The sequence below is a fragment of the Pimephales promelas genome, chromosome 4, assembly GCF_988280905.1.
Source record: "Pimephales promelas chromosome 4, fPimPro1.hap1.1, whole genome shotgun sequence".
NCBI classification, from domain to species: Eukaryota; Metazoa; Chordata; class Actinopteri; order Cypriniformes; family Leuciscidae; genus Pimephales; species Pimephales promelas.
In genome coordinates this window covers 32,988,272-33,007,241 of record NC_142772.1, presented here as the reverse complement: position 1 = coordinate 33,007,241, position 18,970 = coordinate 32,988,272, and the positions used below count along the sequence as shown (strand labels likewise).

At 36.9% G+C, this 18,970-nt stretch overlaps 1 protein-coding gene across 5 annotated transcripts in view; it reads left to right on the top strand.

The window, feature by feature from the left end:
* Window positions 1–18,970, top strand: part of camkk1a (calcium/calmodulin dependent protein kinase kinase 1a) — a 74,200-nt gene that overhangs the window by 35,028 nt on the left and 20,202 nt on the right. For all 5 annotated transcript variants that reach the window (XM_039675218.2, XM_039675215.2, XM_089130293.1 and 2 more), the window contains 7 exons: window positions 89–498; window positions 5,989–6,036; window positions 6,205–6,258; window positions 9,735–9,786; window positions 9,939–10,072; window positions 17,103–17,139; window positions 17,866–17,887. In XM_039675218.2, the coding sequence (XP_039531152.2) occupies window positions 190–498; window positions 5,989–6,036; window positions 6,205–6,258; window positions 9,735–9,786; window positions 9,939–10,072; window positions 17,103–17,139; window positions 17,866–17,887 (656 nt within the window). In that variant the 5' untranslated portion in view covers window positions 89–189. The remainder of the gene's footprint in view (window positions 1–88; window positions 499–5,988; window positions 6,037–6,204; window positions 6,259–9,734; window positions 9,787–9,938; window positions 10,073–17,102; window positions 17,140–17,865; window positions 17,888–18,970) is intronic.

The window sequence follows — 18,970 nt, the reverse complement described above, 5'->3', positions numbered from 1 at the left end:
TTGGTCAAAGTTTCTTCCAAACTATGTTTTAGTAACATACTCTTAACATTTCTTTTTGTCTCTTCCTTCTCAATATCTGTCTATAAAGCCACAGCTTCCTGTAACTGCAAACCAACGTTGGAGGTTTAACAGTTAACGTAAAAACACCCCACACACCACTCCTCCCTGCCTCAAAGCTCCTCATACTGCATGGTCATGGCGATGAGCAGTGATCCTGGTTGCTTGGGGTTGGACCTTGACCCAGACTCTTCCCCGACTGCTGAAATGACTGACAAGATGTCTGCAATGTCCCTAAGGTCTGACCCTACCTCCAGCGTATTGAAGAATGGGACAGGTGTGAAGAAAGCTCTGCCCAAGAGGCCACACCTGTCAGGCAGGAAGATGTCATTGCAGGAGAGAGGGACATACGTATCTTCTGGCGGCGGGGCTGAGCGCTACTCCCGAATAGCCAGACAGCCAACCATCGAGTCCAGACGAGTGTCCATCTCAGACTCGCAGGTGAGAGGCATTTAAATATCGCCATGGTTTTGTATGAAATATTTTTCATCTGATCGTTACATTTACTTTTTTAGAACTTGATAAATTGTTTTGATGACCGATCTCTTCAGGGTGGCTAAAGGCCGATATAAACATTTAATAAATAAACATTACATTTTTTTTACTTTAGATAACAACTTATTGATTCTGTAATCCTATTGTAGTATGTTTTGCAAATAAAGAAATTGTTAAAACAAAAAAAGTTAAAAAGTACAATGGTAAAAAAGAATGTAAATTGTAAAAGAAATGGCAAATGGTGGAAAGTATAGACAGTAATATGGTAAGTCTGCACAGTGAAATCATATTTACAAAAACATATAACAAATGACTAATCATTTGACAAAATAAAATTAGGTAATGCTGTTTTTGCATACAAAACATAGTGAACATGACATAGTCGTCAACTTTTAACTGCCATAAAACCTGGTGAACATGTGGCTCATTTGAATTTACGCAAATGCAAATGAGATCTAAAAGCAATTTTGTGTAGAATTAATTAAAACTCAACCTGTTCTTCAAACAAAGTTATCATATGGCTTAAGGTTTGTTGCTCGTGTTTCTTCAGTGACGGCAGATTTGTGCATGAATGGAACAGATTTCTTAAAGTTTGTACAGTTCTTGGAATTAAACATTTGCTAGATAATCAAAGACATGTTTAAATGATATTAATGTCTATTTGCTGAATGCCGATGGTTTATGAGAAATCTGGTTACTTCTCTTACATAGCATGAAGTGTGTGTGTGTGTGTGTGTGTGTGTGTGTGTTTGAAGCAAAATTAATTTCCTGTGATTAGTGTCCAGGACAGGTGACCCATACAGCCATTCTTTAATAAGGCTATTTTCATTAATACACAGCCTCAGCAACCCCCCCACCCACACACACACCCTTCATGGATATATATATGTGTGTGTGTGTGCATGTTAATTTGGCTTAAGCCTGTCTGAAGAATGAGACGCTGCTCTGAGAGGATCATCAGCTGGTCTGATTCTCCTCATTTGCTCTTACACTTCTCCATTGATAACCGTAGAGTGGAAACACTCGTAACTCTAAAGCTATTTAGTTTGAATCATTTTAATGTTTATACTGGTGTATTTGCAGTATTTTATTTACTAAAACTCTTTCAATATTTATCAATATTTACAAATCAAACTGATTCAGTTGAGTCAGTAGCCTAAGTGAGTCCTACAGTATTATTTTTTATGATACATTGAATTTATGCTCTAGTACTAGGCCTTCATTTCTGTGTAAATAGTTTCAGATTTATGCCAGATTTTTTTTTTTTTTTTTTTTTGACGCATGAAGAAAATATATTTAGTTTTTAATGTGGGGTCATATTGACCCCGAAGACCAGAAGTGTAAACATTTTTTTGTGTACCTTCAGAACAACCGAATCAAGCCGAGCTTTTTTGTTTTGTTTTTTTGTTTGTGTATGTGTGTATAGTCACAAAATCATATTCCACTGAGATGAAGGGAACCTTTTTTTTATTAAGTAAAAGTCGATTGGGGTCGTATAGACCCCATGACCCGATTGAGGGCTACCCTGAGTCTGTTTATCATGTGATGCTGAGGCTCTCAACCTTTTTTTATCCTCCTCTCTCTCCCCCTTTCTCTCTCTTTCTCTCTCTCTCCCTCCCCATCCCAGGAGATTGTCACATCTTTGGAACTCTACTGTTTTCTTTGACTTAACAGGACAAGCAAAAAAAAAGTCTGGAGTATTCTTTGAAGTGTGAGAAGTAATGTGAGGCTGTTTTATGGAGCACAGAGCAATCAAAATAATTGACTGTCAGGTTTCATTTGGCTGGATTTTTCTTTTTTCTTTTCTCTTTGCTTTTGCACTTTCTCTGTCTCTGTTTGGTTTGGTTCTCTGCCCTTTTCCAGTTTGTTCTCTTGTTCTATTTTCTTCACTAACCTTTGTCCATGATGCTCTCATGCCCTTTCTGTAAAATGCTTTGCTCCCTCCATCAACCCCAAACACATGCACACAAACCTACACTACTTTCACCCTGTGATGTCAGATGATATAGTACAACATTTGAATCAACAATACGGTAATACCTTACTTAAACCCAAGTTTATCCGGTTTTAAAAAAAAAGGACCAACCTGGAAAAGGACCAAACAGAAAATTGAGCCTGTGCGCTAATCCTCATCTCTTCCCTCCGTGAAAACCCCAGCTCTCTCTTTTGAACTTTCTCTAACAAGACATACAGTAGACAACAATTAACGTCCCACATCACTATTTCTCTTTTTTTTGTGTGGATATTTCTACTCTCTTCTTCCTCTAGTATGAAATTAAATATGGTAAAATTGTAGACTACTATGAAAAATCTATGCAATTTGCTTCAAGTAAGGGCTCTACTGTTCTTTAATTTCTAATCCATGACAATATGAATAATTGATGAATGATTTGAATTAATAATGTGATGAATAATGTTATTAATATTGTTCAATTTCAAGGCATGCACAATGTATTGGTTCTGGATTTGGTTATAGAAAATATAAGAAAAAACATGTGGATAGATATCATCTGATATGGGGGGATCTGATATCTCTATTTTTACATTTTGATTACATTTGCAGTTATCTAACACTCACTTAAAATAAATCTTTGTAATCTTTATCAAATCTTAAAATGAATATCCATGTTTCATACCATACCAATTAATGTTGCTTGAAGCATTTAAAGCTTTTGATTTTTGTTTGTAGTGTTTCGTTTTTATGTTCTTCTTGGCCATTTACAAATTATAGTATTGACCATAATTTTATTATCAATGCATCCCTATTATTTATGTAACAAATTTAAAGGGATACTCCACTTTTTTTGGAAAAAAGGCTCATTTTACCACTCGCCCAGAGTTAAACAGTTGGGTTTTACAGTTTTCAAATGTATTCAGCCAATTTTCGGATATTTAGAAGAATATCAGTAACCAGACAGTTTCTGGTCTCATTGACTTCCATAGTAGGAAGAAAATATACTATGGAAGTCAATGAGACCAGAAACTGTCAGGTTACTGATATTCTTCTAAACATCAGAAAATCGGCTGAATGGATTCAAAAACGGTAAAACCCAACTGTTTAACTCTGGGGGAGTTGTAAAATGAGCCTATTTCCAAAAAAAGTGGAATATCCCTTTAAGGTCTTGTCTAAACTAGTTGCCTCTTGTCTATAGTCATTCTTCAAGTGTTTTCCTATAAATTAAATTTGAAATTCAGACATTAAGTATTGTCCTCTGCTCTTTTTTTTGGTGAGTTTTGACCATCTGCTTGTGTGTGCAGGTGCGGGTTTACTGCAATGCCAAACTCGCTGAGTGTGTGCCAGTAATAGTTTGGACTCAGCCAGGAGTCCAACTTTCCTCTCTTCTGCCCCCACCCCATCTCTCTCTCTCTACGTCTTCATCTTATTTCCCCATTCTCTGTAAATAAACTCAAAAATTATTACAGCTTATCAAATTATACTTTTGTCTGAAATCCTTTTTTAAAATATATATTTCTATTCCCACTCATCTGTCATTACATTCTCAGTGTTGTTCCTCCCCCAGTGAAGTTCTTCCTCTCTCAGCTTCTCATTTTTGCTTTTACCACTACTACAGTCTTTCTTCCTGTTCTTAGTCTTTTGCTTTATTTTGTTTGAAATTGCTTAAATGTTGTTGAGCAGAGATGGAATTGTAAATCCATCTTTCGGTATCTGTTTTAGGACCACTTTTCAGTATAGCACAACAGAACAAAGAACCAAAAGAAAATGGCACAGTTTGTTGATGTTTGTTCTGTCTCTTTATAATACCACAGCAGTACATTTTAGCTAGTAGAAAGCGGCAATGTCACATTTCTGTTATTAGGGCAGAATCATTTGCAGTCGCAATGTTCCCTGCTGCGATAAACTCTGTAGTTCACAATGCAGGAAGTTGCTGATGCAGATAGTAATTGTTTTGCCAACTTGGCTACTTGCAAGTCTTTTTGCACTTGCCAGCTGATTCACATGAAACAGTCTGTTTTTGTTTTTGCCTTTTCTTCTTCAAATCTAACCCTAGCTGTCTTGTTCGGACCCTGGTTGTTGAACAGTTCAGTCAAAGTTTCATGAATGATAATCCAGAGATAATCTTGATACTTCAGAGCTTGCTGACTCGAGGCTAGTCACCAAAAGCATCATGCTCATATTATTTTTCTAACGTTATTGGTGCGATCAGTGCGTTGCGTGATTAGTCTCTGCTGATTTGCATTTTGCCGTTGATGCGCTCACTTGTCATGTATCAAATGACAACTGTTTAGTGTTTTCAACCATATAATTGGTTTATTTTAGGTTCCTGAAATTTTAATACACGTATTGCTAGGGAAAAAAAAAACATTTACAGTTTGTAAAATACACACTGTTAATGGAAGCAGCAATAACAATCCTTTCATAATTTGATGACATGTTTTATTGATATCACACAATGTGAAGGTAACTATAAAGTTTGCTCTCTTCTTTTCCAAGTTTAAAGGTGGTAAACCAACAAAATACAGGGGTTGGACAATGAAACTGAAACACTGGCCAATGTTGGAGGTTTCACATCTGTATGCCTGGCGGCCAATCTTCAGAGTGAAGCACGGGTGGATCAGTGATGGTTTGAGCTCCAATATCATGACAATCCTGATTGTATTTGATGGGCACGACACTGCCGAGGAGGACTACCAAACCCTTCTGGAGGATCATGAGCACCTGATGCTCAAACCGTGTATCAGCATGATCATGCACCAACACACACAGCAAGACTTGTGACAGAAGGGTTTGATGAAGATGAAAGTGACGTTGAACATCTCCCATGGTCTGACAGTCACCAGATCTGAATATTATTGAGGTGTTTTGGAGGAGCGAGTCCACCAGCATCATATAGTGACCTGGACACTGTTCTGGAAGAGGAACGGCTCATAATCCCTCTGGCCACTGTGAAGGACTTCTATCTGTCAATTGGTGCTGTATTTGGATGCAAAATGAGGCCCTCACCATTCTAACAAATTATTGTGTAGTAAAACCAGGAGTTTTAGTTTTTTTGTCCAACCCCTGTATATTAACTTGCATGTATTTGAGAATCTAAATATCAGATATTTAATTATGTAGTTATTAAAAAAGTCAAATTGAAATAAAACCAATACATCAGTCAAACAGTGCTATTTTTTACGTGACAATACATAAAAATGCTCAATGATCACTAACACTTAGTATTTGCAGTCATAGTCAACCGGGATGCAAAATTATTTTTAAATCTTTTCTTTTACAGTTTCCATTCTTCCCTTGTGGAATAGGTTATGAAACAAATGCAGAGATTTGTTGTTTCTTCCTGTAACTGGCTTACATGTTCCCTCTGATGTGCAATATATTAATATAGTATCACAGCTCATTTGTGTGTGCAGCTGACATTGATTCGTTTCTCTCTCTGTTCTTTTCTCTCTTTCTTTCTCGCTCTCTCACAATTTCAGGATTGCATCCAGCTTAACCAATACAAGTTAAAGAGTGAGATTGGGAAGGTAAGACCCCCCTACATTATTGTCATATTGCAAATTTTGATAATCACAATTGTTTCATAGCAAACATTCAGATTCAGACACTGATTCTTTCAGACCCTCAGCACAGTCTCATAGTCTGAATCATCATAATCTGTTTTGTTTCCTCTGTCCATTTCTTCTATCTTAAAGGGCTCATATGGTGTTGTCAAGTTGGCATACAACGAGGATGATGACAAATATTATGTAAGTACCTTACGAAAATAACTATTATTTTACATTTGGATGTCCTTATTGCATCTAGAGCAGTGCTGTAGGCTGGTGGGGTGGCCTATGGCCAAAACTGAATTTGGTGATGCTAGTAGTGCCTTAAACTCAGTCGTGAGGTGTATATTGTGAGTGAGTGAGGATGCAAAATAAAGGTAAGGAACAAAATACTGAGGAAAAGAGATTGGAAAGAGAAAAAAGCATGACAGAGAGGATGTAGAAAATGCAGGATAAATTGAATGGTAATGAAAATTAGAGCAGATGGGGGAGGGTTGTGATATAACAGTGATGGCAAGAATGTGCAGCAGTCCTTAATTTTATTTGGAGCTGTTCACATCATCCCACAAACACAATATGAACACAGTACAAACAAACACAAAGATAGACAAAAAATATTTTCATCTGATACATATAATTTCAGTGGCTGGACAACAAAGAGCACACAAGCAGAACATGGTCTGTTCAAATTATGTTTAATTATATGTATTTATTTAGCAGTTTTGAACTAAAATATGGAAATTGTCCTGCTGTGTAACAATACTCATCTTGAACTGAAATACAGAAGCATACCTGTAATGAACAAAATGGAAATAAAATATAAAAAAGAAGTCCACTTTAAAAGATTAGTTCACCCAAAAATGAAAATTATGTCGTTAATGACTCACCCTCATGTCGTTCCAAGCCTGTAAGACACAGTTTAAGATATTTTAAATTTAGTCCAAGAGCGTTCTGTCCCTCCATTGAAAATGTAAACACGGTATACTGCCCTTGTCCAGAAAGGAAATAAAGACATCATCAAATCAAAATTTATGAATCCAGCATCACATCATGTATGATGTAGGGTCTTATTTGGTTTTAGGTGTGGTCTTTTTGCAGGTCTACTGATCATGCCTGATTATTTTCTTGTCCTCCTCATAGTAATCTGTCATAATTGACTGTGTCTTTGAAAGCGAGATATAGCTCCTGGTTTACAGCTACATTCATTAATTCATGCTGTTTGGATAGCAAGGATGAAAAGAGGACGGAGATCAAATCCCTTCATACAGTAAAGGCCTCTTTAGAGTGTGAGTGCCCCCGTCTCTGGCCTTTACACTCCACTGACCTCAGAAACTTATGAGCAGGGTATTACCGGTCTTACAATTTCCACACATTCTCTTTTTTCTTTACCGGCAGAATGAATCCTGAAATTAAAACTAATCCTTTATTTAACTACATGTGTTTTTTTCTGCTCCATGCTTTGGTAGTGTGTTTATGTATCAGTTATAAATAAAAAATAATAAAAATAATTAAAAAAATAATTATATATGTGGTGGCATTTTCACTTCTGTACCACTGTATTTTTCATAGTATACAATAAATACAGTTCCATCACCATCTGTAAATAAATTTATTTAGGTATTGCTTCCCTAGTGGTAAAAAAAAACTATACGAAAATATATTTAAAATACACTTATTTCATTCTAAGTATACAGTACTAGAAATCCATACATCCAACATATTACTGACATATCGCTTGAGACTTACTGCATAAATATAATTAAACTTTATTTGGAGTACTTCTGTATTGCACAATGCACATTTCTTAATATTACGCCTTAAAATGTGTTTAATATCACTAAGGATAGTATGATCTCTGTATAATATCAGTACCTAAAGTAAACTTGCAATGGTTTTACATTAGCACAATATTACATACTTAAGTATATCTTTAGTTGGACCTCAGCACTATTTCCAGACAACTTCCTGACAGCAAAAAGTGCATTAAGTAAAACATTTGTTGTTCTAATTTACCAGAGTTTAAGTGTATCAGTTTAGTGTACTAAAAATACAATTACTGGGTATTTTTATTAAAGGAGAACTCCGGCGCAAAATTAACCTTTGGTCTAATAACACATACCTATAGTCGACCGTTCTCTGAGATTTGTTTTTCATGATAATCGAATGTAAAGAGTTTTTTCTCTAAAAACAGTTCTGCTCACTTGGCACGTCGTTCGTGGTTCGACTTATCGAGACTGTTTTCCAAAGATGGCTCCTGCCTGTATACATGAAGTGGACTGTCTTTATAAAATATCTTCTTATTAAACTGTCTGTACACTTACAATGTTCTCAATCCTTAATTTTGAATATATAAAATATCTATTTAGAGACCCTTATTACAGTATGTTACTGTGTTAATGTGAGGCTATTTTGAGCCTTAATGGTATTAATTAGCGATTTCTAATGTTTTAATAGACCAAAGGTTAATTTTGCGCCAGAGTTCTCCTTTAAGTTCATAAATATGTAAATGTATTTGTTGTAGTATTTCAATTTATTTTTCAATAGGGTTGCTTGCTCATTTATCTCATCGTTTCCCAGTCATTTATATTCAGACGCATCAGTTCTTTCCATCCCTGCTGCATTCTAACTAGCAATTTTGTTTCATCATGCTCACATCTGACATGTTCATAAAACATTTATGTTTTCACCTTCATTCTTTTTGAACCGAGTTATTTAAACTCTTCAGCAATACATATGTAGATCTTCAACCTCCAGCTGTCCTTGAGACTTTTTCCTGTTGCTAACTCTTATTGATTCACGTCAGAAGTTGTTCATGCTTTCAGGATTAAGATAAATGGGTCCTTTTTATTGATGCTGTATGTGATACAGCATTTATTATTCTGAGACATTGGATTTTATTGCATGAAAAATTAAGGGAAAAGACCACAGAGTTTCAACATGTACTTCAGTAAAATGTCTTATTCTTTCCATGACAATATGTGAAAGTGTCTCATGAGAAACTCAAGGATGAATTTTGAAATGGTCAGGCACTCAGTCATTAAGAAACCTCATGTTTTCTGCAGGTGCTAGAAGCCCAGTTGAAAAGTAGACAAGACACAGGTGCACAATTCTTCTGTAATGGACATCTTCCATTATAAAAATGACACAGATGACTCAGTATGTGTTACCCAGGAAGTACATGTTTTAAAAGCCCACTTCTGTGCGCCAAAAGCAATTTATTTGATTAACATTTCAATTGCTTACAAAGACATCTGATCCAAGCATCAGCGGTTGAATGTTGCTCAAGCTTTTGTTTTTCTTTCTCTCAAGATAAAAATGGATATAAACGAGTTGATTTACAAAGGTCTGCATGATTCACTTTGGTCTGCTTGCTTCTTATTCTGTCACTCACTGTTTGTGACCAAATTTCCACATTCACTTTAGCAATCACTTGCACAGAAACACTGCTGTGAGGGGAATTTTGAGTGTCCCATCAAGGCCAGAAGCAAACGAGATAACTGCAGTTGATTGAACTCTGCGAAAGCTGTTTGATTAGTGTGTAAATGAAAAAAAGACAGTTATGTCAACCACTTTATAGGCTCAGGCAGACAGACCTCTATGCATAATAGTTCGGATATCTATATAGTCTTTTCAAGATTGTCTATTTATCTCATTGTATCTGTGTCTATGTTTTGCAGGCAATGAAAGTGGTATCTAAGAAGAAGCTGATGAAACAGTATGGTTTTCCTCGTATGTATGGCATTTCAATTAAGTTTGAACTTGAAACCTTATAAATGCAGATGTAAAGCACAGCAGATGTTGTTCTTTGTGGCAGATGTTGAAGTAGCCTGTGGAATCCTAGCAGCATCCTAAGTTCCTTTTATTTTCAATCATTCTTGCAGGCCGGCCTCCTCCCCGAGGTCCTAAAGCAGCCCAGGGGGAGCAGCCCAAGGTACTTGGTCCTCTGGAGAGAGTTTACCAGGAGATAGCCATCCTGAAAAAACTGGACCACCTCAACATTGTTAAACTGGTTGAGGTAAGGATTACGATTAAATCCATTCATTCATATAATCCACTGTTAATGAACTTGTGCTAATCAATAGTAGTTTAATAGAGACAATAATAACAAGCAAGCTGCTATCCATTCTTGACGAACTGAACTGAATTTCTGAGTTCTCAAGATTTTTACATCACAAAACATCAATATATATATATATATATATATATATATATATATATATATATTAAACAGTATAATAATATTATACTGTTTTTTACCCTCTTTGAAAAATGTTTTGATAGGCGTGACACCTTCAAGACTTTGAAGTAAGCACTGCTATGATTTGGTAATAGTTTTGCATATTAAAATAATTTTTGTTGAAAAATATCTCATCACATAGTTGTTTCCAAAGACGCTTCTCTCTATAGGCAAGAGCATGGTGAGCTGGTACCCTCTTATGTCACAGGGCACCACAACTTCCAATAGGAAAATTCAACTGCAATAGCCACTGTTCAAGCTGAAGACGTACACCATATATTGTAAAACACTTTATACCCAAATTTCAAAAAAAAAAATACTTGAGTCAATGAACAGCATTAAAAAAGCCCCAGGAATTGAAAGAACAGCAAATCTCAACTATTCACACTGTTCAACTGTTCAACGACAATGGCCTTTTGGTCCCTGAAAACGCAGACTTTTGAAAACGGGTTTCAATGTGCATATTTTTGAAAATAGTCTCCATGTAAACAACAAAAATGTGAATCTGTGAAAATGATGATGTCATGCACATGCATATTACTTCTTCAGTCTATAGTGTTTCATCGCCATCTTATGGCCTGGCAGCAGAATACAGCGTTTTTAGTCGTTTTCGCCAATCCGTTTGAATGGGGATCGTTTTGACCAGGGTGTCATCTGATCTGTCTGAGTAAAACTCTCAATTTTAAGCATATCGTTGTCGTGTTAACCTACCCTAAAGTTCATCCATGCTTTCTTAATCTTAAAATAACAAGAAAGCCAAAGACAAAGAGTTTTTGCACAACATGGCAATGCAAAATGTCTTGTAATCCTAAGAGGCATCTCTATAGTTTTGTTGCTGAAGTAATCCTGTTTGTGTCTCTCTTGTATTTACTACTAAATGACATGCTGGAGTCAGTGGGTGGGGCTAAAGATACAATGATGTAGAAGTAGGTGTTGATTTTCTTCTGGAGAGCATGTCTTTCATCGCATGATTACATCATAACGTGACAAAATCCGAAACTAGTAATTTTAAGAACTTTCCATAAAAGCTGTTTTTCGACTAACAAGGAAGTGCTTGCATCTAAAATTTATTTCAGACTTTCTTTCAGACCTTTCCTTTATTAATATTTTCTGAATTAATGAGCTTCTTTTCTTTCTGAGAAAGTTATTTCCTTTTAAACAAACGTCATTTTCAAAGAATGAAAAGAACAACTAAACAAAGAATCCCTTTGAACTATCCTTCCTTCCTTCCTTCCTTCCTTCCTTCCTTCCCTCCTTCCTTCCTTCTTTCCAAACTTCCTTTCTTCCAAACTTCCTTCCTACTTCCAAACGTCCTGCTCTCTGTTCCTCCTTCCTTCCAAACCAACAAATGATTTGATTGATTCATTATTTGACGACCACTTGGAAAAAATGTTGCTTGACACTGGGTCCCTGGCAGTCAGTGTAAACCTCAAGTTATAATAGGAAATACAATAAAAACAGAGAGATGAAATTTGGAAGGAAATGGACTTCTACACAAACTACTCAATAACACGCCCAGACAACCTAATCATGTGCCATTATGTAATTTGCGCTAAAGAGGGCCAAAATAATAGCAACACAATGAAAATCAGCCCATAATGTCCTGAGAATAGGGTGTGGAGATGAGTGCAATCGATCGCAGGAGGGTAGAATGGAGGGATGCTGAAGGAGAAAAGCGCCTTTCCTTCTCTCCCCCTATGGTTCCGTCTGAGTGCTCTTCAATCACAGCAGCACCCACGTACGTCAGCAAAATTAGAAAAGAGGGTTGAGAGAGTACATGTGAGAGAAAATTGAAATAGAGCATGAAAATTGTTTAACCCTCTGAGGTCTGAGGTGTTTTCCAGGTCCTGGAGGTGTTCTGATATGCTCTGACATTTGTGCTTATTTCTGTTACTTGTGACATTTTCATGGCTAAAGTCTTATTACACTATTCAGCATAAACTCTGCTACAATAATATGTCAGCAGCATGTATATAAAAGTTTTTATGTTTGAGATTGACATTTATGCGTGGTTTGTGGAAAAAACAAAAACAAAAAAATCACTGAAATAAGGTCATGAAAGTCGTTCATATTATTTCTTCACAACACTTTTGAAAATTGTATCACATAGCCTAGAGTATTTTCTCCATAGCAATGTGAAAATCATCCAGACTACTCATTCAGATAAGACAATAAAGTCATTTAAAATTTGCTTGACGCATTTTGCGTAAGAAAGCTTTATGCGAAGGGGTGTGATCTCTCATTAATATTAAAAAAGTGCATTAGTAAATCTGATCTAAAGACAGAGACTTGAACATTCACACAAATGTTCAACCAATTTTGAGCGTGGCATGGTTGTTGGTGCCAGACGGGCCAGTCTGAGTATTTCATAATTGCTCAGTTACTGGGATTTTCACGCACAACTATTTTACAAAGAATTGTGTGAAAAGGGAAAAACATCCAGTGCCATGCCTTGTTGATGCTAGAGGTCAGAGGAGAATGGGCTGACTGATTCAAGCTGATAGAAGAGCAACTTTGACGGAAATAACCACTCGTTACAACCGAGGTATGCAGCAGAGCTTTTGTGAAGCCACAACACACATACTGTAACCTTGAGGCGGATGGGCTACAGCAGCAACAGCATCTCCACTACAAATAGGAAAAAGAGGCTATAATTTGCAAGAGCTCACCAAATTTAGACAGTTGAAGACTGGGAAAATGTTGCCTGGTCTGACGAGTCTCGATTTCTGTTGAGTCATTCAGATGGTAGTGTCAGAATTTGGCGTAAACAAAATGAGAACATGGGTCCATCATGCCTTGCTACCACTGTGCAGGCTGGTGGTGGTGGTGTAATGGTGTGGGGGATGTTTTTTTGACACACTTTAGGCCCCTTAGTGCCAATTGGGCATCGTTTAAATTCCACGGCCTACCTGAGCATTGTTTCTGAGCATGTCCATCCCTTTATGGCCACCATGTACCCATCCTCTGTTGGCTACTTCCAGCAGGATAATGCACCATGTCACAAAGCTCGAATCATTTCAAATTGGTTTCTTGCAACATCGCAATTCACTGTACTAAAATGGCCCCCACAGCCCCACATTGTAGCATATACAGTATGTGTAGGGCTGCATAAAATAATAACGGATAGATAGCAGGCAGGCATATAAATCATTGAAAAGAAACACTTCAGTAACACTACACTAGACAAAAATACAGGTATATGGATTATCATGTTACCTCAAATGTTTCCATTCGTTATGAAATGCGACTGGAGTAAAAACGTGAAGCCTAATATTTGGTGTGTTTGTTTGTTTTTTTTCAAACGCACAGACTCAAACTCGTGCAGAGAACGTTTACTGAAGCGATCGAGCCACTCCAAACTATGAAATATTATTGTTACATTATATATGCCTTTACATACATATCTATGTTTGAGCAGATATCCGCAAACTCAACATTTAATAGTAAACACAGGTCTAAAAATTATAATATTTACCATTTGAAGAAAAAACACTCATACTAACCTACTTTATATCATGCTGTGTTTCATTTTTGAACATAAAACATTCTTTTTTGTACATGTATAGTAATTTAGCATTAGGTTTCATGTTTTCACTCCAATCTTATTTCATAACATTTTAGTCTGACACCAGTTTAACTAGTAGCTACTGTAGTGTTTATTTATAACAAAATGTTTTATTTAGATTTCCAATACTACAGTATATAAATTGAGGAAGTTTATTAGTGTGCATTTTGTAACTATGGTAAATGTCACAAACCTGCCTGTTCCTGTGTGTCCTGATTTTTCTATTGCAAGTTAAATTGATACCATCACCTGTTGTTTGTGAGTTCCCGTCTCAGTACGGGAAGTCCTGCCTGTTCTGTTCTCGTGTCTCAACGCGCAAGAGTCATGTTGTGCAGGTTCCAAAACCTGTATACCTCATTTCAGAGTGTCTCCCCCCTCAATGTAAATCTCTCCCCCTAAAATGTGTATAAAATTACAATGTAAAGTTCCCTTTGTCAGACTTGATGATGACTGCAGCTACCTACAGCTCATGTTTCTCAATAAAGAATCCTGCTGACGATACAACCAAGTCTCCTGGGGCCTCATGTATAAACGTTGCGTACGCACAAAATGGGCATAGAAATATGCGTACGCATTTTTCCACGCGCACATCGGGATTTATAAAAAATAAACTTGGCGTAAATAAGTGCGCACCGTAAGGATGCTCTTGACCGTGCGTACGCACTCTTTTAGAAGATTATGGGTTTTGGCGACACCGATGGTGAGCTGGAGTCAAATGTCTTTTTGCTTACTATTAGACAGAGAGTCTAAAGAAAATTATACATCTACAGAAAGATAATACAAATATAATTTCACAAACCTATCATCACTTGAAGCAAACATCCATCCCTTCTTAAATGACCGCCAGCACGCGCGTTGGGCCGTTTGGTGAAACTGACGCATATCCACAAGTTTCCTACGCCCCATGAGGCCTTGCGTCAAAAGTGGGCGCGACTTCCGGTTGGAAGTAAACAAAGCGCAACTTGACATACTTCACACTCGTTCTTTCAACAGTTGACAGTCATTCAAGTTATAGCGATCCAAACTAGCTAACGATGTGGGAACACAACCTCAACGAAATTCAAAAGGGTGAAATAACAGTACCTTTACCCTCTGCAGTAGTTGATTGGGAGTATTATAATAACATTATTAATAATCAATACTCATCAAGGCATGGTGACAGACAGTTGTGCGAGCTGACAAACAATTCAAATAAAAAATACACACTTAGTCATTGGGCTTTGGAGTTTATTCAAAATTATAAATGAATGTGCTGCTTGAATACATTAACTGGCACATTGGTATTCTGTCAACACAGGCTTTGATCCTGAGTTTAGGTGTAACATCAGTAGCAAACAGCCAATCACATGCTGATAGAACATTAAGAATTTAAACAAATGTACACAGGAAGATTCGTCGTCTTTTGGGAGGTGATGGAAACTACAGTCGTTGGCAGGATCAGAGACGGGCTCTGCAGGATCACTCTGATTTCGTTTTCAGCTTATGTTCAAAACAATCACGTTTAAGCCACTAAATTAGTTTAGTCCGGTTATACATACAACCGCGAACAGCACATGTTGTCTCTGAGCTCCGTAACGACATCTCTCATAAAGATTTGCGTCTTTAAATAGTAAAATAATTCTCCGAAAAACAGCTAGCCTCTTCGCTAACTAACACACAAAATACCATTGGAATGCTACTTCCGCCGCGTCACCGGAAGTTTCACCCACTTTATTTTTTACAGGAGCGCCCCTCGGAAACTTGTGGATAGCCTATAATCTAACGGCAGATGGAGTAAAACCGTAAATCTTCATTATGAGTCCAAATCATAAATACAGTCCATATTCACAATAACAGTTTAAATAAATAAGAGAATGGTTTAAACTATGTTTTACTTTTGATATAAACATTTAGATTAAATATGCCATTCTCATTAATGGAGTTAAACTCTTAAACTACATGAAATCATGACTGAGAAGTTAAAACTTTGCGTAGATTTCATCCTTAAAGTGTGCGTACGCACATAAGGCAGAATTTGCCTACGCACAAAAGTTTTCAGATTTATAAAACCGTTCTTACTCCAGAACCTGCGCAAAATTCACTTTATACATCCCAGTCAGCGGAAGAATGCGCACACATGCGTCTCCTCCCCGAAATAACCATATATGGAAATTACAATGCCTAGTTTTACTATGCATATCCTCATCTGCATATCATTTGCATATGATTATTCATCCACGTGATACCATGTTTAACGGTACAATATGGCTCTGGGTATAAGACGTTAGTAAAATATGAAATGCAGATGTGCCGTCTCATTATTACAAATATAATTTTTTTAGTAGCTTATCCTTGCATTGCTTTTGAATATATAAATCTAATAGTGTTAAATACATTTCAGAGAAAGTTTTTCTCAATCTTTTCCCCTGGCCAAATAGTATTTTTAAGTGATTTATATTTTAATGGAAACAGACAGACCTTGTTGTGCATTATTTGCACGAAACAATTTCCTCAGACAATCTGCTATTAGCTATCAGTTAAAACATTAAAACACAGCATGCCAGAGGAAACGTGTTCAAAAGCATCGCATCCTCAACAAATAAAAAAATAAAACAGTTTAAATCATTCTTTTATTTATTTAAACTGTAATTGAGAACGTGCACTGTATTTTATGATTAGGACTCATAATGAAGATAGTTTGTTAGTGCCGTTAGATTTTCACTAAACGGCCCAACGTGCTCATGGCACAGACATTTAAGAAGGGATGGATGTTTGCTTCAAGTGATGATAGGTTTGTAAAATTATATTTGAATTATATGCCTGTAGATGTATAAATTTCTTTAGATTCTTTGTCTAAAAGTGACCAAAAAGACATTCAACTCTCACCATCGGTGTCGCCAAAACACTCTTCTAAAAGAGTGCGTAAGCACAGTCAAGACCATCCTTGCGGTGCGCACTTATTTACGCCAAGTTTATTTTTTATAAATCCAGATATGTGCGTGGAAAAATGTGTACGCATATTTCTATGCCCATTTTGTGCGTACGCAAAACGTTTATACATCAGGCCCCTGGTCCTTAACGTGGATCATTTGAATTTGAACAGCTCATGCACGTATGGGCGTGGTCACATTAAATGTGTTCTCAAATGTGTTCAAGAAAAAAAAAACTACTAATGAATGTCACAGAGTTTTCTAGACCCCAAGAACGCTGGAAATCATACAGTGCATGCAGCAAGTGGTGTTTTTAATAAAATTTCTGTTTCAGGTGCTGGATGATCCAGCGGAGGACAACCTTCACATGGGTATGTTCCTTTTTATTGACATATAATCTAGTGGTAAAATGGCACTTCAGTAAAAGATTCAGCACATTATGGCGTTTTATGGTAGCTAATGTTTTATCAGTTGTCATTTCATTCAGAAATCATTTTAAATTGCAATCATATTTCACCCTATGACTGTTGTACTGTATTTTGGGTCCAATGAATGCTACCTTAGTGAGCATAAGAGACTTCTTTAAAGACTATAAAAAGCATCATACCGAACCGACACTTGTGAATGGCATTGCAATGTATTCCAATCATCAAAATTAACCCCATATTTAAACATAATGCATGCTTAACGCTTTCTTTTCAAGGTATGTTCATTGGTTGTAGTAGTATTAAGCTGTTTGCTCTCATTGCTAGTCATCACATCGCTTCACAGCTCATTGGCTGACATCTGCAGAATAAGTGTCTCATACATAAGACTATGACACATTTAGTTGTCTGCTCTGACTCATACTGTAAGAATGAAAATAAGTTGTTTGTGCGGATGGACTGCTACAAACTTCCACTGAGCAATGCTGCGAATAAAAGCACATATCATACTTATATGCAGAAAAAAGTCTGGTCATATAATATGACATGCTATATGAGGACTGTGAACATTACATTTCATAAAGTGCACTGATGGATTTCTCAATAACAGAATGTCTTTTCACCCTCAATTGCTTTAATGACTCCCTTTCTCCTGTTCTGATCTGTCCGCAGTGTTTGAGCTGATGCAGAAGGGGTGAGTATTCCGTGTGTCCACTTTCACCCAAGTTTTTTTGTCATTGAATATACTTTTTTTCGCTCTACATATTAAAAAAATTGCATTGTTAGCATCCAAATCAACCAAGACTGGTTGCCCACTGAACCTTCTGAGAAAACCAGGTTGCTGCTGGAAGGTTGCTTGCTGTTAGAGAGGCCAACAGGGGTGCTCACCTTGTGGTCTGTGTGGGTCCTAAAGCCCCACTAAAATGACAGGGATACTATACTGTCAAAGAGCACCATCTTTCAGATGAGACGTTGAAACCGAGGTCATCTCTGTGGTCATTAAAAATCCCAGAATGTCTTTTGAAAGAGTAGGGGTGGCATCCTGACCAAATTTGTCCATCATGGCCTCCTAATCATCCCCATTTACTGATTGGCTTCATCACTGTCTCCTCTCCACCAGTAAGCTGGTGTGTGGTGGGCGTTCTGGTGCAATATGGCTGCCGTCGCATCATCCAGGTGGATGCTGCACATTGGTGGTGGTTGAGGAGATTCCTCCTAAATCTTTTCTGTATTACTTTTGTTACTTGTAGTGTTTATTTATTCGGTTGCTTTCTTTGCGTTTCTAAATCCATAAAAAGGCTAATTTAAAGGGTAGCAGTCTTCCAGTTTATTATAAGACCTTTTTTAATTTTTTTTTTTTTTTCCAAATGTGACATTTTACTTTGGTTGAATATGAGTTTCTGCACAGTGGCCTGGCTTTGTTTTGGAGAGAAATGTGTTGTTCAGTATCTCTGGTGTTTGTGGGCTCATGCCTTTTAAAGAGCAGATTAAAACTTACTTTGCATAATTACAGAATGGTCTATTTTCACTAGACCTGGCTGAATAATTTGGCCTTTCTGATCAAACGTGATTCACTGCCTGTGGGTAATGAATGAAATGGCCTTTGAGGACCCTGTTTTGTGCTAAGTGGTTTGTGGGATTGGTTTTTATGTAAATCTCACAGTCACAGTTCATTTAGAAGGATTCCATCCACTCTGTGTTCACAGTCATGCAGTTTCACAGCATCTTCTGTTCTCTCACTGATGTCTAAACTTACACTATGTAACTTTTTTTGGTT